This window comes from Papio anubis, chromosome 3, assembly GCF_008728515.1.
Source record: "Papio anubis isolate 15944 chromosome 3, Panubis1.0, whole genome shotgun sequence".
Taxonomy (NCBI): domain Eukaryota; kingdom Metazoa; phylum Chordata; class Mammalia; order Primates; family Cercopithecidae; genus Papio; species Papio anubis.
Window position 1 is genome coordinate 138,605,682 of NC_044978.1, and position 24,840 is coordinate 138,630,521.

General features: G+C 36.9%; 1 protein-coding gene across 14 annotated transcripts in view; it reads left to right on the plus strand.

Moving 5' to 3' along the window:
* The window catches only part of PDLIM5 (PDZ and LIM domain 5), a 208,361-nt gene extending 188,235 nt beyond the window's left edge, over positions 1-20,126 (plus strand). For 13 of the 14 annotated variants that reach the window (XM_009207199.3, XM_009207204.3, XM_009207207.3 and 10 more), the window contains 4 exons: positions 6,716-6,896; positions 9,687-9,807; positions 14,291-14,406; positions 15,858-17,062. In XM_009207199.3, the coding sequence (XP_009205463.1) occupies positions 6,716-6,896; positions 9,687-9,807; positions 14,291-14,406; positions 15,858-15,947 (508 nt within the window). In that variant the 3' untranslated portion in view covers positions 15,948-17,062. Of the gene's footprint in view, positions 1-6,715; positions 6,897-9,686; positions 9,808-14,290; positions 14,407-15,857 lie in introns of all 14 variants that reach the window. The other variant, XM_003898978.3, reaches the window with a different exon arrangement.
* The last annotated feature ends 4,714 nt before the right edge of the window (positions 20,127-24,840 follow it).

Sequence of the window (24,840 nt, forward strand, 5' to 3'; positions counted from 1 at the left end):
CATACAAAGTATGCTCTCTGACCAGAATGGAATGAAATTAGAAATCAGTAACAGAAGAAAATATGGGAAATTCACAAATATGTAGAAATTAAAAAACACACTCCTTAAACTGTCAATGGGTCAGAAAAGAAATCACAAGGGAAACTAGAAAATACTTTAAGCTGAATGAAAATGAAAATATAATATACTAAAACTTATTGAATGCAGCTAAAGCAGTGGTTAGAGGGAAATTGATAGCTGGCAAATGTCTGCATTTAGAAGGAAGAATGATCTCAAATCAGTAATATTGCCTTCTACCTTAAGACTCTAGAAAAATATCAAACTAAATCCAAAACATAGAAGGAAGGCAAGAACAAAGATTACAGCAGAAATGAATGAAATTGAGAATTTAAAAAAATCAATGAAACTACAATTTGGTTCCTTGGAAGGATCAACAAAATTGACAAACATTGGCTAAACTACCGAGAAAAAAAAAAAAGAAGACTCAAATCACTAAAAATAACACTAAGGTGTCTCACAGGTTTTTGTTTTTTGTTTTTTGTTGTGAGGCCGAGTCTCACTGTGTTTCCCAGGCTGGAATGCAGTGGCGGGATCTCAGCTCACTACAGCCTCCGCCTCCCAAGTTCAAGGGATTCTCCTACCTCAGCCTCCCCAATAGCTGAGTCCACAGGCCTGCACCACCACGCCCGGCTAATTTTTGTATTTTTAGTAGAGACAGAGTTTCACCATGTTGGCCAGTCTGGCCTCGAACTCCTGGACTCAAGTGATCCGCTCGTGTTGGCCTCCCAAAATGCTGGGATTATAGGCATGAGCCTCCATGCCCAGCCAGTATCTCACAGTTTCTGTGTCATGAGCCTATGGGTTATCTGAGTACCCTGCTCAGAATCTCACCAGGCTGAAATAATGGTATCAGCTGAGCTGAAGTTATCATCTAGAGATCCAGATCTTCTTCCAAGCTCACTCAGGTTGTTGGGCAAATTCAGTTCTTTGCAGCTCTGGGACTGACGTCCTTATAGGCCGTCCCCACCTTAGACAGTTCACAACATAATTGCTTTCTTCCTCAGGGCCAGCAGTAGAGCCTCTCCTGTTGCTTTTTAACTTCTTTTAAGGGCTTACCTGATTAGGTCAGGCCCATCCAGGATGATCTGTCCTTTGATTAACTCAGTATCCACTGATTAGGGGATGTAACTGTTTTTTTGGTTTTGGTTTTGTTTTTTTGTTTTTGTTTTTTTTGAGACAGATTCTCACTCTGTCGCCCATGCTGGAGTGCAGTGGCGCAATCTTCGTTCACTGCAACCTCCGCCTCCTGGGTTCAAGCGATTCCCCTGCCTCAGCCTGCCGAATAGCTGAGACCTCAGGCACGCGCCACCATGCCTGGCTAATTTTTGTATTTTTGGTAAAGATGAGGTTTTACCATGTTGGCCGGGCTGGTCTCGAACTCCTGGCCTCAAGTGATCCACCCGTCTCAGCCTCCCAAACTGCTGGGATTACAGGCGTGAGCCACCATGCCTAACCTAGGGGATGTAATTGTATCTGCAAAATCCTTTTTGCCATTCAAAGTTATCTAATCACAGAAGTGATACCCCATCATGGTCACAGGTTCTTACCCACACTCATGGAGAGGGTCTTTACTCAAATATCAGAGTGTTCCTGGTCACCTATTTAAATTCTCTGGTTTCATCCCTACTTACCACATATACCATCTTCCTCTCTGCCCTCCCTGCTTTATTTGTCTTGTCAGTCTTTAATATCTAACATGCCATATATTTTATTTATCTTACGTCATCTCCCTGTCCTATGTTAGCATATAATAAGTTCCATGCAATCAGGGCTTTTTTTGGCTTTGTTCCCTGCCAGATTTCCTGTTTCTAGAACAGTGCCTAGCACATACTGCATTTAGTAAATTTTTTCAGTTGATGAACTTTTAAATATTTGTAGAACGTATATTAGTGTTGCCAAATTGAAATTATATCTCACTTGTCTTATTATTGAATTACATTTATCCTGCTTTGCAGATTTTTATTATAATCTCAATAAAAAGAATTGACTGTAGTTGTCTCCAGTAGACTTTTAAAAAATTTTCAATTAAGGTTACCTCCTTTAGAACTTGTTCTCTGTATTCATTATTATGTTTAAACTGATGTTACCTGTGCATTTATTTTTGAGAAGCAAGTCATTTATGCTTTTCAGATATAAAACTATAGGTGGCCTCACAACGCTTTAAATGTAGTATGTTAAAGGACCAAAAGTTAAAGTTGACATTCAATGAAAGAATTATTTTTTTAATGTTCCAAATTGGAAGGTTTGCGTATAATCCACTGGAAATGAAGAATTAAGAGTGACAAATACAGTGTTTCCAAATTTTAGGAAGGATTGTTATTGTCTGCAGTTTTGAATATTCTAAGACGATAGTCACTGTGTGTTTAATTCTCTTTTACTCTCTTCCTGCTTGTGTCTTTGTGTGTAAATGTCTGTGAATGTATATATGTGCAGTTTCTCCCAATTATCTTATTTCTATTTCACTCTATTCCTGTGGCTGTGTTGTTCTTTTGCTCATGCCAGGCCCTTCCTAATGTTGGCAAGAACAAAACAAAACAAAAACATAAAAGTGGTTTGTACATTTGTATTAGTATATTTAACTAAGTAGAATATCAGATTCTGTTTTTATTCTTGAGCATGTCAGTTTTTTTATAGCTTTGGGAAACTTTTGTTTTTGACTTCTATTGATACAGTAATTTTCAGTCGAATAAAATCTGTTGTGGTTGGGCTTTGAAAAATTCCAGTTTTACAGTTAGTTTGTCATCCATATGATCTTAGGAAAGTTGGCTGATTTCTCTGACGTTTCCTTCATCTGCATGTGTATGAAAAAGTTAATTTCTATCACTGGGGTTATTGTGAGAATTAAATAACAAAGGGAAGCAAAAAATAAGCATCGGATTTTGAAGCTAAATCCCAGTTAGGTTGTGCCTGTTGAAATCTGAGTTCCTTTCGCCTTTGTATTTGTAAGCTTTCCTTTTTCTCTGAACTCTTCCTTGGCATCCTTCCCTACCTTTCCTTTCTTCTCCCCAGCTGCCCCCGCTTTTTGGATAGGTCTCACAGAAGATAAACAGGGTGAAAAGTTTCATGCCGTAGCTCTTCTCTGTCAGCCAACCAAATGCTTTAAATCCCTCCTCGCCCTCCATTTGTCAGTCAACATGTACTTAGTAAGGGCTCACAGGACATCGAGTATTAGAAGAGATAGCTGAATACTTAATTCCACTTTGCAGTTATCCAGGTCTGTCATTCCTGTTCACAAATGGAAACCCAATCCTACCTGGAACAAGAAGAACTTATTTAGTGTTAATCCTGTGTTAATGAATTTGTTAAATTAGTCTTTGCTGACACAGAGAAGAGAACACTTTGCTGTATGTAAAAGCTTCATTTTATTGTTTAATCTATGCTTAATTTCAAGGGCATTGATGGGGAAAGATGCTCTTTCAGGACAGTCAAGAAGTATCAAGTTAGGCCAGTAGTTGCCCTGAGCATGCTTGTTTAAGAGAGCAGATCTGACATGAGCAAGCGTCATTTTCAACTTGTTTTTTAAAGGTGCAATGGGAATTTCTTTACTGTCTAAAATTCCTTTTGCTATTTGAAGGGAACTAATGAAATACTTTAAAGTCATCCTTTTAATTGACTATAGTTTTAATTTATGTATTTATAGTGAACTATATCCCAGCAAGTTTGTAGAAAGACTTTTACAGGTATGTGAAATATAAGATAATCTTATAAATTACAAAAGGGGAAAAAGAATTAAATTCATGGATAGGCTCATTAAAAATGAAGCTAATGTCCAGACTGGGCAACACTAAAATAATGACTTGCCCACTTACCTCTGGTTGGACTGTAAATTTGACTTTAGGCCTTCTAGTAGTCTACCAAAAATGAAAGGTAGTTTTGCAATTTACAATAAGATAAAAATAAGACTATTGCTGAGGAAAAGCATAATAGTTATTGCTACAAAAATCAGAGAGGAATTTTTCTGAATGAGTCCATGTGAAAATGATGCTGGGTGATCTAACAACACTCCAGCAACAACTTGCGGGAAGAGCAAGGGTGAATTTCATAGAGCTGTGTCCTGTAACAACTATCAGTACAGGCTCATGTATCACAACAAGCACTGTTCATAAAAGGAATAATCCTGTGGGGTGCAGCAGGCCCAATATGCTGTGATTCACAGAACCCAGTTTTCTGATGATCTGACTTGAATTCAGCACATATTTTAGAAAATCTGGCAAATGGAATGTATTTTCCTTGGTCAGTTATTCTTAAATGTCTTTTTTTCTTCTGAGATGAACTTTGTCAAATATTTGATAGCATTGATAGACATGTTCCAGGAGCAGAGCTTTTCATTTTGTTCCAGGTACATACCAACACTTATGCTTTAACGGAATGCAGTTTGAAGTTGGATTGACTTCTTTGAAAACTGAGAAGCCAAATAAGAATACTAGCCTCAAGAGTCCTTCAGCCTTATGGATGAGCTGAAGATGTGCCCTAGTAAAAAGCTCACCCTAGTAAATGGTTTTGAATCTGTTTTAATGTGCACCTAGAGAGTAGCATGAAACCCCAAGGCTCTACCATGCTCTGTGTTATGGTCACAGTAAATTGAGCATGGAAGATTTTTCATACATATATAACCAGTTACCCACCTGGTGGAAAAACACAGGACACTCATCAAACTTTGTCTGGCTTTGAGCAGTGTGATTCCTGGTTTATCTTTGTTGATAAACTACTTGCCAAACATACACTGAGAAAATCAGATGAAGGAACTCGTTGAGTAGGACTGTTATTTTATAAGTCAGTTAAAAATGACGGACCACTTACCAAAAGTAATATATTCGATTACAGAATCGGTGATCTTTAGCCCTTATTTTCTGGCAGGAATTAGTAAACAAAGGCATTCCTTATTAGTCATAACAAAATTATGGTACCCTAAAGTTTTAAAAATAATGATAATTAACTGCCTGTCTCAAACTTAAGAGAATGATATGTACTAGTTTATACAAAATGGCATCATGTTATTAATAAGAAACAAGTTAACAAAAAGTAGGGCTAGAAAATACCCTCTTACGTCCCACTTAAAATTTTTAATCACTCATCAAGAGCCTTTCTCCTTTTGTGACTCTTGCAGAATTAGGTGCTGATTCTGAGTAAACATCAATCTGTTGACAAAGAATTTGCAGTGGGAGATAATTATTGAATAGCAAGGTTTATGTTATTGTCAGAATTTTAAAACTGCTCTGACTTTGTGATACTCATTGCTATGACTTCTCCTGTTAATAATCTGCCTAGAAGTCTGGTATCTGATGCTTACTAACAATTACCATGTGGTCGCTTAGGGATGATAAGTGATGTTAATGAGGTCAAAGGCAGAATATCAGTTGACTAGAGTGGCATACTAGAAATCAGGAAATTCAGCTTCTAGCCTTGGCTCGGTCAGTGATTTTATGATATTTGTCATATCTTGTGAACATTCTGTACCTTGGCTTCTCCATCTGTTAAACTGAATTCATAATAACTGTCCTGGTCTATCTCACAGGAATGTTGCATGGACAAATTAGATAAGTGTAAAAGTGCCTTGGAGGTAAAGCTGCTCTATGAATATAAATTAGTGTGATATAGCTACTGAAAAGTATGTTGCAGAGGCTAGAATGGTTAGTCTCTGCAGGCTTCATGACTAGATAAGGGTTCATAATGGATTCCTGCCAAGCAAACCAAACCCATCTTATCAGTTCATGACCATAAAGTATTTAATGGGGGAAAAAAAAATCACTTTACAAACATTTGTTACCTTGATACAAATGTGTGTTAAAAATCAGTCATGGTGGGGAGGGGGAAAAGGGAAGTTGGTGCACAGTGGGTATAAAATTTCAATTATGCAAGATGAATAAGTTCTAGGGATCTGCTGTACAACATTGTGCCCATAATTAACAATACTACATTGTACTCTTAAAAATCTGTTAAGAGAGTGGATCTCATTGTAAGGGTTCTTACCACAATAAAATTAAATTTTTGAAATAAATCAGTTATATTTGAATGAAATGAAATCTTTCCGAGTAGTTTCAGACAATCGATAATATCTAGTTTACACTTTCTGTAGTCATTTTGGAGGGTGAGGATTTGATGTGTTTAGTAAAGTTGAGAAATAAGTATATGAAAGAATGTGTGGGGAAGAGAAATGATTGTGGGGAAGAGAAATTGTCTCAGGTAATAGTTACTACTATTTTTAGCACTTTTGACTTACCAAATTGAGATTTTTGTTTGTTTCTTTTATAGAAATGTTAAAGTCTCATCTCTGCCTAAACCATGTATTTTTTTCTGGTTGCCTCATGTTCTGTCACAGTTACAGTTAGCATCCTCATTCTCAATCCTACCCGTGGTGCAGACAGGTTGCCTCATTTCAGCTCAATAAAACATATCACCAAATTCCCTTAGACAGAAAAAGGGGTGGGGAGTGCCCTTTCTTGAAGGAATCCCTGAAGTACGCCTCTCCCCTTTTCTCTTCACATCAATGCAGAGTCCCACTGTGAATTTACAACACCCAACACCCATGAGTTCAGTCCTTAGGAAGGAAAATTGAGCAAGTATTTAATTGGTTGGACATTGCATAAAAGAGGTCCTATCCAGGCTAACCCTAGAAACTTTTATTCTCAAACTTGGCCTCTTTTTCTTCTGTCAGAGGACCATTCTTAGTGGCACTGGGGAAATCTTGGCACCCAGAAGAATTCAACTGCGCTCACTGCAAAAATACAATGGCCTACATTGGATTTGTAGAGGAGAAAGGAGCCCTGTATTGTGAGCTGTGCTATGAGAAATTCTTTGCTCCTGAATGTGGTCGATGCCAAAGGAAGATCCTTGGAGTAAGTAATGGAAACGTTTTTATTCTCAATGAGTTTTAAAGTAGAATAATTTTTTGATATGAAACTCTTCTATCATTTTAACTTTCTATTTTCTTCTTGCTTTATGCCTTCTCTGCTTTCATCACTATTTATTATTGTAAAGCAAAACTAAATAGACCTCTGTGGAAATATATCGGACTCATGGGGTTAGGTTGTCTTTGGTTTTGTCTCACTGAGTGCTGGCTTGTCTGGTGAAAGTCTAGCCACTGTGGGGAAAAAATAATTTACTGTGGGTGTGCTTCCTCAACAGGAGCCTGTTTGCTCAGGAATGAAGAGGTCGCATAGGACCACACACATCTGAGTTCTCAGAACTGACACCTTCACTGTTTTAAATTAAATTCCATAGCTTTTATAAGAGCAGTATTTCCCCACTTGTCAGAGTTCAAGCACAGGACACTGATTTCATGAAATATATAAAACGTGAGGTTTATAAATGATATATTTTTCTTGAATACATACAATGTTTAAAAATATCTCAGTTTTATGAGAGTACACATGTGATGGAAAATATTTTTTTTCCTTTTTTCGCAAAAAAAGGAGTAATTTAGGAATCAGATACAGTACATAATAAATAATGGTGAATACATGAATTTCTTGCTCTGGAATACCTGGTTTCTAATGAAAAAGTAAGGGCCAGGCATACTTTATGGGTGACTAGGAGCTGGAATCTGATTTCAGAGGAAGCCAAAGTACCTGGCTTCACACAAAAGTTGGAAATGGCCCTGCTGAACTCTAATATACTCTCAATGTGGAAATATGATAATGAAACTCTAATTATTGTTAATTGAGAGAATAGGTAATGTGAATTATTGAGTAGTCTTAAGATATCTCTTAGGATATCCTTAAATATGTCTAAAACATTGAAGACACTTAAAATTATATATATGCCACCTGAAATATTTCTAGATTATTAATTTGCATAATATGTTGGGAACAAAGAAGTGGAAATGGTTCAGACTGTACCTTCCCAAATGATAACAAATAATTAATAGAATATTCATTAATACGGTTTTAGTGTATCCGGGTATTCTGTGAATGCTAGAATAATAAAACAAAGTGAAGTTAGAGTCTTAGACCCAAATAAAGTTCTAGGAAATGGAAATCTCATACTCATTGCTTTGGAGATGGGCCAGAACTGCGAAAGCTTGTCTAGATTGGTTTTTAGTTATTTGATTACCTGTTAAAGACTTGTCTCAAGGATGGAAAGTGAAGAATATTTTGGAAGACTTGGGAGATAGTTTGATTCAATGTACATCTTCTACAGATGTTCATGGTGAATTTTTTGGATCTAAATGTCTGTTTCTTCCCATTGTCCTTCAGTGGTGAACTGTGACAATTTCTATGGCTAATAATTCTGTATTATTTCATTTTATTTTGATATTTTTTATAAAAGAAAGTAGTTCACGCAAGAACAATTAGAAAACACAAAAAATTTAAATAATAAATTTAAATGACCTAAATATTTACCAGTCACAGATAATTACTGTTAACCTTATGATGTGTTTTTTTCCAGTTTGCTCTTTATCAGTAATTTGTTTACAAAATTGTAACCGTGCTTTATGTATAATATTCTTTTTTGTGATAAATATTATGAAAGAATATTCACTATTCATCAGAAATTATTTTAATGGCTCCATCTGTCTCTCAATACAAAGAAATGATTTCTTGTAAAACCAACACCCCAAAACATCTTTTACTAATTAATAGCTGGCCCAAATCTTTTTAACTTGGTATATTTAACCATTGGGCCATTGCTGTCTAGAATATGGTCCAAATTTTAGACATTCGAGTCTGTGCTTAGTGCCATCTTAGCTGATTTCCAAAAGCCTAAATACGTGTTAAACTGATTGGATTATATTATATTTTTATTATATTTTATTACATTGTATACATTTATATACATTATGTACACATAATATATATATACAATTTTATATAATTATATACATTTTATTTTATTTTGTATTTTATTTTTTTTTGAGACTGAGTCTTGCTCTGTCGCCCAGGCTGGAGTGCAGTGGCTGGATCTCGGCTCACTGCAAGCTCCACCTCATGGGTTCACGCTATTCTCCTGCCTCAGCCTCCCGAGTAGCTGGGACTACAGGCATCCACCACCACGCCCAGCTAATTTTTTGTATTTTTAGCAGAGACAAGGTTTCATCATGTTAGCCAGGGTGGTCTCTATCTCCTGACCTTGTGATCCGCCCGCCTCGGCCTCCCAAAGTGCTGGGATTACAGGTGTGAGCCACTGCGCCTGGCCCCATTATGTTTTATTGTTATATTATATATAATATTATTGCTTCTAGAAGGCACCAAAGTATAGGTTTGTTTTAATTTTTAAATGCTTCCTCCTTCCCCCAGAACTTTTGCAGATAATACCATAAAACCTTTGTAAGTTAATGTTTCCTGACACACTTTGAGAAGAAGCAGAAAGTTTTGTAGGAAGCATTTATGAAATGCTTACTTTATTCACTGTACATATAATGTATAAATAACATAGTGATCGTTGTTTAAATTTACTGATTGGCATTTGTAAAGAACACACATCTAAACATGCATCCGTTTAGATGATTTGTGAGTCTGTTCTTAAGTATCTCCTGTTACTTTGAGGGAAAGCTCAAGACAAAAATGAAGTACGTGTGCCTACTTTGGATTAGCTTTACAGGGATTTACTGGTACAGATATTAGAGTAAACATTTATGTATTTATTGTCATCTTCTTTTTTTACATCCAATTATCTTTCTGTAACAGGAAGTCATCAATGCGTTGAAACAAACTTGGCATGTTTCCTGTTTTGTGTGTGTAGCCTGTGGAAAGCCCATTCGGAACAATGTTTTTCACTTGGAGGATGGTGAACCCTATTGTGAGACTGGTAAGATTAGGGAGCCATTTGTTTCTTGAATTTTGAATAAAGGTAAAGCATTAACCCTTATATTACTATAAAGCTCATGAAAATATTAGGCAAAGTTATTTTCTTAATTGTTTTGGGAGCATTTAGTGTTACTCTAAACATATAGAGAAAACTATGTAGATTTTTTTTTTTTCTTTTGAGACAGAGTCTTACCCTTGTTGCCCAGGCTGGAGTGCAGTGGCATAATCTCGGCTCACTGCAGCTTCCGCCTCCCAGGTTCAAGCAATTCTCCTGCCTCAGCCTCCCAAGTAGCTGGGAATACAGCCGTGTGCCACTATGCCCAGCTAAATTTGTATTTTTATTAGAGACAGGGTTCCATCATGTGGGCCAGGCTGGTCTCGAGCTCCTGACCTCAGGTGATCTACCAGCCTCAGCCTCCCAAAGTGCCGGGATTACAGGCATTAGCCACTGTGCCCAGCCCTATATAGACTTTTTAATGTGATTTTGTCAAAACAGATATTCCTAACTTTATTATTAGAATTGAGAATGTAAGCATTACTTAGTAGGAAAAATATTTTGCTTGAATTCCCAATAATTTGTGGATGTAAATTCTACTAAATCATGTACCTTAAGGCCACTTCTTATAGTCCAGTAGTGAATTTTGTAAACATCAGAAATGTTCCACTTTAGAATATGATATTGATTTGCCCTTTAAGGCAACTGCCTTGAAAATAAACTTGAGATCCTTTTTTACTTTTACTGAATGAGAAGGTAATCCTGACTTGGATTGTTCCCTCGGTAAAATGATTTTTAATAAACTAGGCTCTAAGGACCTATCTACTACATTTGTCTTATCACACAAACTCAGAACGTTTCCTTTTCCTTCCCAAAGTCTGTCAGTGAACTTTAATAACATTTATTTATTAATATTGCCCTTACTTAGATATTACTACCACATACAGATTTCAAAATGTAGAACATGTTTCCTTTATCATGCTCTATTCACTACCACTGCATTCTCACTACTTTTATTGTTATTCTACCTCACAGTTCAAAGCTCTGTGCTGAAAGAAGGGGTTATTCCAGAATAATGGAGTTAAAGGAGCAGTCAGCTTCTAAGTTGAAGCTGTACCATAATCATTCAGCCCTTCTTTGCCCACTCAGTATTCTCTTATTTTCATCTTCCTTTCAGTTCCTTAGTTTGAACCAACCTGGATATATTCCAGACTGTCTCCCAGGAACCCCAGAAATTCCAGTGAAGTACCCCATGGGCTGTTTTGGGACAGGTTGGCCACAAGCTGCCTTCCTCGATTCAACCAGAATACTCCACATTTTGTAATTCCACTTTTTTTTCTGAAGAAGGAATTGGGTTTTTTTGTTTGCTTTTTAGTTTGATTTGTTTGTTTTAGCAGCTTTGGAAGACATTTTGACTAACTGGCAGGTAGCCCCTGTCTAGCCAAAACACAAAACAGTCTAGCCTTAATACCATATTTAATGTATTTGAAGTCATATTTTAAAAGCCAAATAATTATAGAAAAGGAAAAACATTATTGAATATTTATTTAAATGTCACATCTAATGAACTTGGTCTATTTTTGTTCTTTTTCTTCTTTTAACCCCCAGACGATTTCTTAACCCAGTCTCCTCCATCTCAATAAATAACCCCACCATCCACTATCCAAAAACCTGCAGGCCGTGTTGGATTCTGCTTTTTCCCCTGTTCTTTCCTTATCCAATCTAAATAGTAAATCCTGGAAGCTCTACCTCCAATGTATATCATATTCATTTATTTCTCTCCATCTCAGCTGTCACTAAACCTAACTTGCTTTCACCCTTTGGGCATTGTAATTGGCACTTAAATGGAATAGCCCCTCCCCTTTCTTCCAACCTCCAAACAGCAGGCACAGAGCAGCTATAGAAATATTTTTTGAAATGTGAATTAGATCAAACTTAAACCATTTAGTGGCTTCCACTAGAAAAAAATTACACTTTTTTTTTTTTTTTTTTGAGATGGAGTCTCACTCTGTCACCCAGGCTGGAGTGCAGTGGCCAGATCTCCGCTCACTACAACCTTCACCTCCTGAGTTCAGGTGATTCTTCTGCCTCATCTCCTGAGTAGCTGGGATTACAGGCACCTGCCACCACACCTGGCTATTATTTTTGTATTTTTAGTAGAGACGGGGTTTCACCATGTTGGCCAGGGTAGTGTAGAACTCCTGACCTCAAGTGATCCGCCTGCCTCGGCCTCCTGAAGTGCTGGGATTACAGGCGTGAGCCACTGCGCCCAGCCAGTTACACTCAGAGGGCCTGTTTTGCCATCCTCATCTCCTCCCACCTTACCTTCTGTCACCAGATTCTACCCATACCCAGCCCCAGGGCCTTTTTTTTGAACATGCCGAGACCCTTCCTTCTTTGGAGCTTTTGTGCTTACTGTTTCTTCTAACTGGAATGTTCTTTGTCAGCTTTTCTGTGGTGATTCCTCTTTATTCACGTTTCATTGCAACTATTAACCTCTTCAGAAAGGCCTTTTCTAATTTTCCTTAATAGTGTAGTGACCCCCAATTATTTTATATTAAATTACTATTTTCTTTCCTTCATAGTACTTATCATACTCTGAAATGATTTATTATTTATTTTTTAAATTCAATAAATCATGACATCCTCTTTCCAATGAGAATATGAGCCCCATGAGGAAAGCAACCTCAACTGTCTTCTTCACCACTGTACCCCTGCAGTGCCTTGAACAATGCCTGGCCCACAGTAGACTGCATGGATCTATGCTGAGCAAATGGTGCTAAGGAATACTAAACATTGACAGTTGCTAAGTAAGGTTAATCAAATTGCAAATTATAGCCTGCCTTCCTCTCCAGCTGAGGTTGGATTGACAATGTCAGAGGCCAAAGGCTGAACCATGAGACAACACAGTAGTGAGAGGAGCTGCATAAAAGAAAATTAGGGTAACCAGCCTGGGCAACATGGTGACACCCTGTCTCTACTAAAAATTCAAAAAAATTAGCCAGGTGTGGTGGTGGGCGCCTGTAATCCCGACTGAGGCAGGAGAATCACTTGAACCCGAGAGGTGGACGTTCCAGTGAGCCGAGATCGTGCCACTACACTCCAGCCTGGGCGAGAGGGTGAGACTGTGTCTCAAAAAGACAAAAAAGAAAAGAAAATTAGAGCCAGGCACAGTGACTCAATGCCCTTAATCCCAGCTCTTTGGGAGGCGAGGCAGGAGGATCACTTGAGGCCATGAGTTCAAAACCACCAGGGGCAGCCTACCAAGACCCTGTCTCTACAAAAAAAAATTTTTTTTTAATTAGTTGGACTTGGTGGCTTGTACATGTAGTCTCAGCTAGTCGGGTGACAGTGGCAGGAGGATGGCTTGAGCCCAGGAGGTGGAGGCTGCAGTGAACTATGATCATACCACTACACTCAAGCCTAGGTGACAGAGCAAGACCCTGTCTCTCCAATGGAAAAAAAAAAAAGAAGAAAATTCTAATTTAGTAGTAGAGAAACATCTTTTCAAAACTGCTTTCATTAGAAGGAAATCCTGTTAGTGTTCTTGTAACTGTAATCTATGTCAAGTAAATGGTCTTTTCTGGCTAAGAGTTTTCAACATGAAGTCATAAAATTGAAAGGAAAATACAGCAAAATAAATTGTGGCTAATATTGTTGTGATACAGTCTAGCTAGAAACTCAGTCATAGCACTTGTTCATGATAGTTTCCTGTAACATTTTTTTTCTTCCTTGACCAAGTCAGATACGCTATGAAGTTTGCCAATATCAGATTTTATTTTTGATCTCTGTTCATTAGTCTTATTGTTGCTAGTTATTAGAAGTCCTTTGTATTTCTTCAGAACAGTCTTGTCTACTGCTAACTGGACACAGAACAGTTCTTTTTTTTTTTTTTTTTTTCCTTTGAGACAGAGTCTCACTCTTGTCACGAGGCTGGAGTGCAGTGGCGCAATCTTGGCTCACTGCAACCTCCCCCTCCCGGGTTTAAGTGATTCTCATGCGTCAGCCTCCCAAGTAGCTGGGACTACAGGCACGCGCCACCGCGCCCAGCTAATTTTTGTATTTTTTGTAGAGATGGGGTTTCACCATGTTAGCCAGGATGGTCTCAATCTCTTGACCTCGTGGTCTGCCCACCTCAGCCTCCCAAAGTGCTGGGGATTACAGGCGTGAGCAACCACGCCCAGCCAGAACAGTTCTTTATATGTATTTAGGCAATTAAGTAGTTGGTGAGAAGTGAGAAGTATTACATGGAAAATTATAATCAAGAATGTTAGGTTGTATAAATAATATTTATACCAAGGGAATCCTAAAACATGCTAAACATATCTTTCAAGCCAAATGTTATACCATCTCCTGAAATTTTTCAAATTCCTAATATCTTTGTCTTCAGCATCTCATCTAATCCTGATTTTGTTGCTGCCATCTAGGAACGATCATTCTAAAACTTCATCGTATTTAACTTATGTCTCTCTGCCCTGCCTCAATACAGATTATTATGCCCTCTTTGGTACTATATGCCATGGATGTGAATTTCCCATAGAAGCTGGTGACATGTTCCTGGAAGCTCTGGGCTACACCTGGCATGACACTTGCTTTGTATGCTCAGTAAGTAATGTCTTATTTCCTAATTAGAGGAGTAAAGTATGGCCAATTCTAGCTTTAGTATTTAATGGAAACATCAGCTCTTGTGTCTTTCAGTCCTTCAAACCTAAAGAAAAATTATTTTTACTTTTTTGTAAATTTCAAAAGTTGTTTATTAAATTTTTTGGCATTTTTGAAATTATTTGGCACACAGTGAGATCCTTAGCCCTTAGAGAAAATATAATTTAATATATTTTTGTCTATAAGGAGAAGCTATGTATTTCTTAAAACAGTAAGATTCCTTTACTTTAAAAAAAAAAAAAAACCTCTGTTACTAGAGTGTTTGTTGTAGTTTTTGGAAATGTTAAGTACTTCTTAAAATATAAATAAATAATTATAAAAATCGATTCTTGGATTAACACTGGGAATAAACTATATGTTGAGTCATTTCTTAACAACTGCCCCTGGATATTCTTTTCTTTTTGAGACTATGGTCCAATAAACATGTAATAAAGTATTTGCCTATTCATTTGATATTTTAATATGTTGGGTTTTATGTTTAATGATTAGGATGGATTCAAAGATCAAAATATATAGTTTCTAAATGTAGGAAGTAAATATCCAGTAAACGTGCTCTGTTCAGGTGTTTGATTTTTTTAAAATTAGATTTAACATATCTACAGTTTTCAATACCCACTGTACAAAGGGGGCAAAAGTAATGTTAATCGATGCCTAATGATTTCCCCAAACATTACCATTGAACTTTTTATTGTTTACCTCATCCATCTCTTAGACTTCATAAAGTCTATAAAAAGCAAAAGTTTTAGCAGATTTACTTTTTCTGTTCTAATAAAGCTGTTCATTCTAATTAACAAAGGCAATAGGAAGAACAAGGAGCTATAAATGTAGATAGTGGACTGACTGTATAATCCTCAGCAGCCAGATATTGGCCTGGTTTTTTTGCTATAAGAAACAAACAAAAGATATCTCAGCTTGAACACAAGGCAGCCCTTAAAAAAAGGTCTCAGGTATTCTGTGCCTGTGTTAACTGGGGGCAAGCTAACATTGGGCTTGAGAGGATTTGGTAAAGCAAATGAGTCTCTACAACACGAAGCAAAATTAAGACGTTTATAATTTGGGGAGATAAAATATATTTAACGAGCCCTCTTTCTATATTGATTTTTAAGTTAGGGATAAATCTTCCCTCTGGATAAAGAAAAGTGATGATCAGTGCTTTCTATAAATTAGAATACATTCTAGGAAAAAGCTATTTTTCATTGCTTTTGAAAGATTATATCTAATGTCATAGTAACCGTGAAATATTAGGGAGTCTAACTTAACCAACTAAAGTGTTTTGTCATATTATCCAGTGGGAGAAAAAATCACTTTCTCCTTCTCCAGCATACTTGATAAAATCCTCTTAATATCCTCTTAAATAATGCATAATATCCTCTTAAATACTGTTTCTTTTTCAGGTGTGTTGTGAAAGTTTAGAAGGTCAGACCTTTTTCTCCAAGAAGGACAAGCCCCTGTGTAAGAAACATGCTCATTCTGTGAATTTTTGAAAGTCAACAGTTCAAGAGAAGAGAAGAAATTTGAAGAGAAAAAGGAAAATTAAAATTACTAATTTTTAGATTCAATATTTATATGGAGTTTTGAAAAATAATAGTGGCCCTGAAGGAATAAATTCCAGCTTTAAAAACCAAGTCTGAGGAAATATTTGGCTTCATAAAGTAAAGAGACAGTTTGGCATTTATTATTACTTTTTCCTGTATTTTATGCCCATAAAATAACTTTTATAAAAACCAATTTCCTGATGGACTATTAAATTCATCTTAGAATAAATTAGTGAAGAATTTAATTTTAGAATAAATAATCCAATCTGAAATAATTATACCTTCTTTCCTTGTTAGGTAGTTATGAGTAAATCTGCAAAAGGCAATGAAAATGCCTTAAATTTTATCAATAAGAGAATCACTGTATTTAAAAAAAAAAAAAAAACTAATACTTATCTTTAAAATAGTAAATAGGATTTTAAACAGAGAATTTTATCAGTAATAGGTGTCAGTTTTTTAAAACTTGCTTGTAGGCCGAGTGCGGTGGCTCACACCTGTAATCCCAGCACTTTGGGAGGCCGAGGTGGGTGGATCACCTGAGAGTCAGGAGTTTGAGACCAGCCTGGCCAACATGGTGAAACCCCATCTCTACTAAAAATACAAAAATTAGCCAGATGCGGTGGCACGTGCCTGTAATCCCAGCTACTCAGGAGGCTGAGGCACGAGAATCACTTGAACCCAGGAGGCAGAGGTTGCAGTGAGCCAAGATCGTACCACTGCACTCCAGCCTGGGTGACAGAGTGAGACTCCATCTCATTAAAAAAAAAAAAAAAAATTGCTTGTATATTGTTTTTGCCTTACAATGGATCATTCTAGTAGGAAAGGGCAATGAGATTTTTTATGAAAATGTGTCATGCCAGTAAGAGATGTTATATTCTTTTCTCATTTCTTCCCCACTCAAAAATAAGCTATCATATAGCTTATAAGTCTCAAATTTTTGCCTTTTACTAAAATGTGATTGTTTCTATTCATTGTGTATGCTTCATCACCTATATTGGGCAGATTCTATTTTTTCCCTTCCCTGTGCTAAGATAAAGATTTAATTAAATAATCTTGGGCTCTAATAGTTTTCTGTCTCTTTAGAGAGAATAAATAGAGGGCTGGGTGCGGTGGCTCACGCCTGTGATCTCAGCACTTTGGGAGGCCAAGGCAGGTGGACCATGAGGTCAAGAGATCAAGATCATCATGGCCAACATGGTGAAACCCCATCTCTACTAAAAATACAAAAATGAGCTGGGCATGGTGGGGCGTGCCTGTAGTCCCACATACTTGGGAGGCTGAGGCAGGAAAATCGCTTGAACGTGGGAAACAGAAGTTGCAGTGAGCTGAGATCGCACCACTGCACTCCAGCCTGGTGACAGAGCAAGACTCGTCTCTTAAAAAAAAAAAAAAAAAAAAAGAGAGGGAGAGAGAGAGAATAAGTAGAAAGGAATGGGGCTGGGAATTGTGAATCAGAAGATTGTACCCCCCAATTTTTTCAATCCCCTTTTCTCAAATAATAAATTAGTTGAATCAGTTTCTGAATTATGCCACTGGCTGATGAAGAGTTGAGAGCTCTTTGCAGAATAATCTTTTTGTTTCGTTTTGTTTCTTCTTCTACATTTAAAATTTAAAAGATTGGCTTGAGGATGTGATGAAATTGAGACTTATTGTGGTTTTCTCTCAATAATAAGTGAACCAATTTCAAATATGATCACAAAGTTTGAAAGCTCTTATTCACAGAGGTTTGGTAGTGTTGGGAGGGGTGTTTAATTACTCAGATTGGCCTGTTATTTTATTTTCTCCTTTGGGAAAAGAATTATGTAGATACCACATGGAGACAGGGAAACAATTGTGGTAAAACTGTGGATCCTGTTGCTATTTGCCCAGTGAGAAAACAGATTCTGGTATTTGATTTGGGTTTTCTCTTTGTTTTCTTTTTGTTTCCAGAATGGATGAAAGTCCATGAACCCCCTAAGTTATAATTTAAATTTGGTTGAGGCAAGGTGCTTTTATAGTTGAGACAGAGCCCTAGGTCCTTCCTTCCCCATCACTCACTCACGACATCACTTCCATTGTGTGCATGTTTGTTATAGAGGAGGTTTTAGGCTACAATATTTGTTTAACCTCCCTAAGAACTTTCAAGGCATCTGTCCTGAAAGCTGTTAATTTATGGTCTAGCAGATTTATATTATATGCAGATAATAATTAACTGGGGATAAAAGAATGGCAAGGGGTGACACAAAGTAGCAAACTGAATACTTCTCCAATAGCAACCCCAAGCTACCTCCTCACCCTGCATCTTGGAGGGAGGCAGGAAATTTCTTTTGAAATAAAGTGCTGGAACTGAATTCTGCATTATTTATCGTTGCTGCTGAAACCACCTATAAAAGACTTGCTGGCTAATGTGCATTGTCATATAATGTACAGTGTCACATCTTTACAGTCTTTTACGTTATAGAATACAAAATAAGTTGATGGTTTTGTTTGGTGTGAGCTTTTTTTGTTTGTTTGTTTAGTTTTGCCTTCATAGGTTATATGCCAAGATAGTATTTGGTAAGTGAATGGCATTTGGATGTTTTCTTCAAAGAATTTTATTTGACCCACATTTCTTATAAAGTTATCTTACATTAAGGATGTCATTTTCATTAGACCTTCTTTCTACATATTATTCATGAAGCATAATGTTGCATTTCTACGAATTTTATGCCTGAAAGGGTAGTATTGCCTCCTAAGATATCATGTTGTCTTTGTGCTTTGTCCAGCTCTTCCGTGGCGAAGCTTTATATCTGTTCCTAAAACAGTTAATCCTGTGAAATAAATATTGAACATAATCCAGAAGAATCTCTGTATTTCCAGTAGGGAATGCCATATTTAATTCACCAGCAGTAATCCTTTAATAACTGGCAGAGCACTTTATTCTTCTGGTGAGCTCCCTGAATATTTATTTTTCTGATTATAAATTTTCTATATTAGTAGCATTTTTTAATTATTACTTCACTATAGAGCATTTACTTTTAGTCTTTCTAGATGTATATTTTGGAATGCTGTACTTGGCATATCATAGATTAAAATCATAATGCATGACTAAAAACTATTTGGATTTAGTTCCCATTTTAAAATTTTTAGTGATAAGTTTAGATTTATAATCTTTCTCTGGACTTACATGGACTGAATGTTGCCTGCTGAAGTAGCAACCTAAAAAGTAGCCTCTGCTTATGCTTCTACAGTTGGCCCTCCATGTCCATAGGCTTCGCATCTGTGATTCAACCAACTGTGGGTCAAAAATATTTGGGGAAAAAAATGGATGGTTGCGCCTTTACCGAAAATGTACAAACTTTTTTTTGTCATTAAGCAATATAGTATAACAACTATATACAAAGCATTTACATTGTATTAGCTATTATAGGTAATCTAGAGATGATTTAAAGTATATGGTAGGATGTGCATAGGTTATATGCAAATACTACACCATTTTCTATAAGGGACTTGAACATCACGGACTTCAGTATCCTAGGGGGTCCTTGGAACCCATCGCCCATAGGGGTACCATAGGACCACTATAGTACCATGTTTATTTCCTATTAAATCAGGTTCCGTTTAGAGTCTAAAACTAAAACCTAATCATTTGGTCACAGTGTAAAAACAAATGGAAATAACAGTTCAGATCTTCAAAATATTAGTGTAGCATTATGTTTAAAATAATCTACAACAAAAATGTACCATTTTCAAGCAGTACTACATTAGGAGCCCTTTTATAGAAAATAATTTCTTCTTTACCCCTGTTCCAGTGTGAATCTAGTATATTCTGTTAACATTTGTGTGGCATTTGAAGTTTGTCATCCCTATTGAAGGGGAGAGACTTTTCAGACATGAAGCAAAAGAAACATACTGAATAATTTTACACAAATTTGATCTGGCTTCCATTTGTCCCCCTCATTTCCCAAATGTTTCAAGGTATTGGATTTGGATTCTCAATGTATAATTTGCCTTATCTGTTAATCTCTATCTTCTGTCTCTTTAATTTTGTCTATCTGCTGTTTTGCTTTTTGATATATTTTCTAATTAGAAGTCACATGATAAGTATAATCAGTATAGTAATAATACCATAATGTGCACATAATAAATAAATGACTGCATTGTTGTAAATGAGCTCTCCTTTTTGTTGTTTTTGGTTGGTGAGTGGTTTCCATCAAGTCATCATGGGAAGAAAATCAAGTTCCATATTCACAGGTTAGGATAGGATGTAATAATTCTCAGAAGAACCCTTCTAGTATGATATTTGCTTATCAAAATGCCTCAGAAACAAAATATTTGAAAACACTGTCACATTTATTGTATTCTCTGTTTTATGCTGTGCATGTAGAATGTACCCAATGTTTATGAATTAATAGATAAATAAGTTCAATAGTCTTTTTAAAATATTTATTGCTGAAATGATTTATTGGAACAACCTGTCATATCAAACATTATATTAGAACATAATCAAAGAACATAAATCATCCATATTTCCACATTTTGCATTAGATATTGGGATGCTTAATTCATCTCAATCTCATTAGCTGACTGTTCCACAACTAGGTAGGCTCACCTCTTCCTCATTTGTTTATTAGTTTGAGTAAGATTGTTTTCCAACTGTATAAAGACAAATGTTTCTGTTGCACGCTGTATGTTTGGAATAAAAGAGAAATTCAAGTCTATTTGCTCACAGTATATTAAACTCCAGAAGCCAAACTTTTAAGGGCATCAAGTCTGCATCTGACATTTTAATAGCTGCTGTTTGGTTTCTATCAATCACGTCATTGCACATTAAAATGCACCGACAAAATAAGAGATCTGTCATTCCTTCGTTAAGAAACAGTAATCCAGTACAAGATTTATAGGCTTAAGTCTCAACTGTGTGTTCACAATAAATCCCCATTCAGTGCTCAAACCAGAGCAAGCCTCCCTGTCGTTCAGTGTTTTCTAGTCAAAATGTCCCCAATATAAGATTATCAAAGGTTTTCTTACAGAACTACATATAAAATCCTTTTCCCAGCAAAAGCTTAATTTGGGTTGGCGGTTTCCCTTTTTGAGTAGTCTCAGACAAGATCTTGGTTATATCAGAAACACATAGGTACTGATGTATTATTAGCAGGCCTGGTGTTAATTAGGGAGAATTACCAGAAATAGTTTGCTTCGTGGAAATTTATTGCAGAATCACACTTGACTGATGGCAGAATAGGAGTTGCTGAGAGAGAGCAGCTCCCACTCATAACCACTAATTAATAGGGTGCCAAAATTCCGCAGAGAAAGTTTCATCCCAAGTGTGGGAGCCTCCCAGGGAAAATGGTTCCTTTGCAGTATTTAAAATTTAACAGAGGAAAGGGGCTAGGACACATGGCTACCTAACAGAAATCTCAGACTGATACGGTTTTGTGCTGTACATATGAATGAGAGGATTTAACTCAGTAAGCACCGAGCCCAAATGTTGCCTGTATATTTATCGTACTAAGGAGATATGCATATTATTTTTAATGTGGCAAGTGCCTGATTTGCCAAAGTGTTCATTTTCTGAGGAGAATTTACAGCACTGTATACCATTTGTCTATAGTATTATATTACGGAACTTTTGAGTCTGTGATTTAGAATCTGTCTGGGTAAGTGGCAAGATTGCATCAATGATTAATAAGAAAGGTGTGGCCAGCCTTCATACCTTGAACATGGGGTTGGGGAAAAGTGAGATGCATTTTGTGATTTGCGCCAAAGGCAGAGCACTAGGGAAGCCCCTTTTTTTTTTTTTTCTTTTTTTTTTGAGGTAGAGTCTCCCTCTGTCGCCCAGGCTGGAGTGCAGTGGTGCGATCTCTGCTCACTGCAAGCTCTGCCTCCTGGTTCACGCCATTCTCCTGCCTCAGCCTCCCGAGTAGCTGGGACTACAGGTGCCCGCCACCACGCCCGGCTAATTTTTTGTATTTTTAGTAGAGACGGGGTTTCACTGTGTTAGCCAGGATGGTCTCGATCTCCTGACCTCGTGATCCACCCGCCTCGGCCTCCCAAAGTGCTGGGATTACAGGCGTGAGCCACCGCGCCCGGCCGAGAAGCCCTCTTAAACAGAAGTCTGCCAAGAAGGCAATTTTTATTTTGTCCTGTCTGTGACTGCATGTAATAACACACAATAAAGCTTGGAGCTGTTGTTTAGTGTAGAATGGAGTATTTCCATGTCCGAAAACCACTTGTCTGACCTCGGGGAGATAAATAAAGCAATTCAGAATTCTCAGGGAGTATAATTTTTCAATTTCTCAAATATGGTAAATATAGTTCCCAAGGGAAACGACTTCTATGCCGGGTCCTTGAGTTGGTTGACACGGTCTCTTATGCATCTGTGTTTCAAAGGACAAAGTTTCTGTTCTTTCTGTCTGAAGTTTCCTGAGTTCCAAATTATTTTTCATCTGAACTGTCATGTTCGCTCTCTAGTTCAAATATAATGGGTTTTTTTTTTCTTTTTTCCTTTTTTCTTTGTTTCTTTTGTTTGCAAAGCACACACAACTGGTGCTATTCTAACTTACTCAAAAATACCATTGTTTCTTTGTTTAAAGTATTTTAGTAGACTATAATACCTTCAGGTGTGTCTTGAATTTTCTACCCTAGCTTAGTACTAATATGCCCATTTGTTCCCTTGGTAAATGAGAAAGTAAATGGAACTCCAGTTACATCACAGCAATATTAGTTTTGGCATAATAAAACTGCTTACTTAACCTATATTGATGTCATCTAACCCCGGAAACTTTCTCTATCCCTGTTTCCTTGAGAATCCTGACAATTTTAGTCTCCTTAATTGAATGAAACGGAGAGCAGAGGAATCCATGGAGCTTTTCAAGTATGAACTTTGAAATATAAGTTAAATTAATTCCAGCTTAATTAACTGGAACTTACCATTCATTCTGCTTTGCTCAATTATTATGCTACTGCTTAGTGATTTTTCTAATACCATTATAAATGCTTTGAATTCTCCTGCCCCTAGAAAAGATAAATTGATCTGAATCTCTTATAGTGTGTTTGCGCCTGTATCTGGGAAGTTCTGGATGACCTTTGACCATATCAACATAGATTATAATCAAGAATATAAATTACAGCTGAGGGGGAAAAGTGGTTACTCCTGGTAGATCAATCTGAATGCAATCAGGAGGACAGAAATCACAAAATAACTTAGAGTCTAGTATAAGGAATTATTAAGCTGTGATAGGAGAGTAACTAAAAATACAAAGTGACCTCTAAAGGATAGCCTGGGGCTGAGAGAGGACCCAAAGAAGATAAGCTTAGAAGGAGATGCCCTCCTCATGACTGGGGGTAGGACCTTGTTGGAGAAACTGGTTTCAGCCCACTAAATAACCGTTCTCTGGGTTGCTGAGGTTCTGCGGACAAGGCAAGAATCCTCTGGAATGCAGACAAGATTGATGGGTGAGTGCACAAAGAGAGCTGGGTGCTGCTGTGGGCACAGGCCCGGAATACACAGTACCCACGTCATGAAGCAAGGTGATGTGAAGGCCCCAGCCCGGGACGTGAAGTTTCTGAGGAACTGTGCACTCTGGAAGCACAGCTGGGGCAGAGCTCCACCAGTTGTCTCCACACACGTGCGCTCTGATGGTCCACACAGAAAAAAACAAATGCAACACCTAGACCCAGGAAGACAGGCCCCTTCTGCAGTATTCCTTCTGCTCCCTCGGGACAAAGCTTCGTCATCACTGTCAAGGAGAAATGATTAATATCACAAAGCTGGTACTGAAGAGTAAAGGGTGCAATTTGGACGTGCAAGTCAGTAAATTGATAATCGGCACTCTTGAATGCAAAATAGAAACTAGATGCTCAACTATATTGAAACTTTCATGATCCAGAATGTCACTGCATATACTTGGTGAATTATAAAGTTAAACAAGAAATTCTTCTAACTTTGTTCTAGTCAAAAATCCTCTCATTAATATGCTTTCAGTGTGCAAAGTTAACAATGTTGCATTGGTTGTGTTTTTCAAGGTCTAAATATTCAGTATAACTAAATAGTTCTGAATATTCAAGAGATTTAGTTGGATGTATACTAAGATATGACTGAATATTTGGTTTTTTTTTTTTTCTTTTTTAGTTCATTTTCTTTTACTGTAATGCTTTTCCTACAGTTAAAATGAGTAAAACATTCTTAATTGAAGGCTTATGTTAGTTAACTGGGATTTCAGTTTATAGAAGCTTTTCTGTATAAATTCCAATCCTTGTCATATAGAAAAAAATGAATGATTTTCATATTTAGCAATAGAAAGCAAGGAGATCAACAAGTCCCCTTTCTCAATAAACTAAACCATGAAGGGCTCAAGCCCAGCAGATCTATAATAACAGCTTACATTTGTTGTATCGTCTGTGTAATTTGTGTGCTATATTACGTGGTACACTAGTATACCGTAAAGTTCTAATAATTGGAGAAACTCTGAGAGTCAAGTATTTTTAAATCTACATTTTACAGATGAGAATATGAAAACTCAGCAAAATGAGTCTCTAAAAACAGTTATTAAAGCAAATCTGAGACTTAGACTTTCTAATAGCCCAGGGAGGAAATGTATTACTTTATCCACATTCCCTTAAGGTCCTTCTTATTAATAAGGGACAATTCCCATATATTAAGTTAGTAAAGGATATCGTTAGAAAGTATTTAGTTTGGCTACAGTATGTAAAACTTAAAGACTGTCTCTATATGACTTGTGCAGTTGCCTGCTACACAGATGTCAATATCTGTGAGGTTTGCAATTGGACCATCTGTTCTTCAAGGGTATTTGTGAATTGATAGTCCTCTCTGCAATGCACCATTTGCTGTTCTTTGTGTTTTCACTACATTTCACAGTCT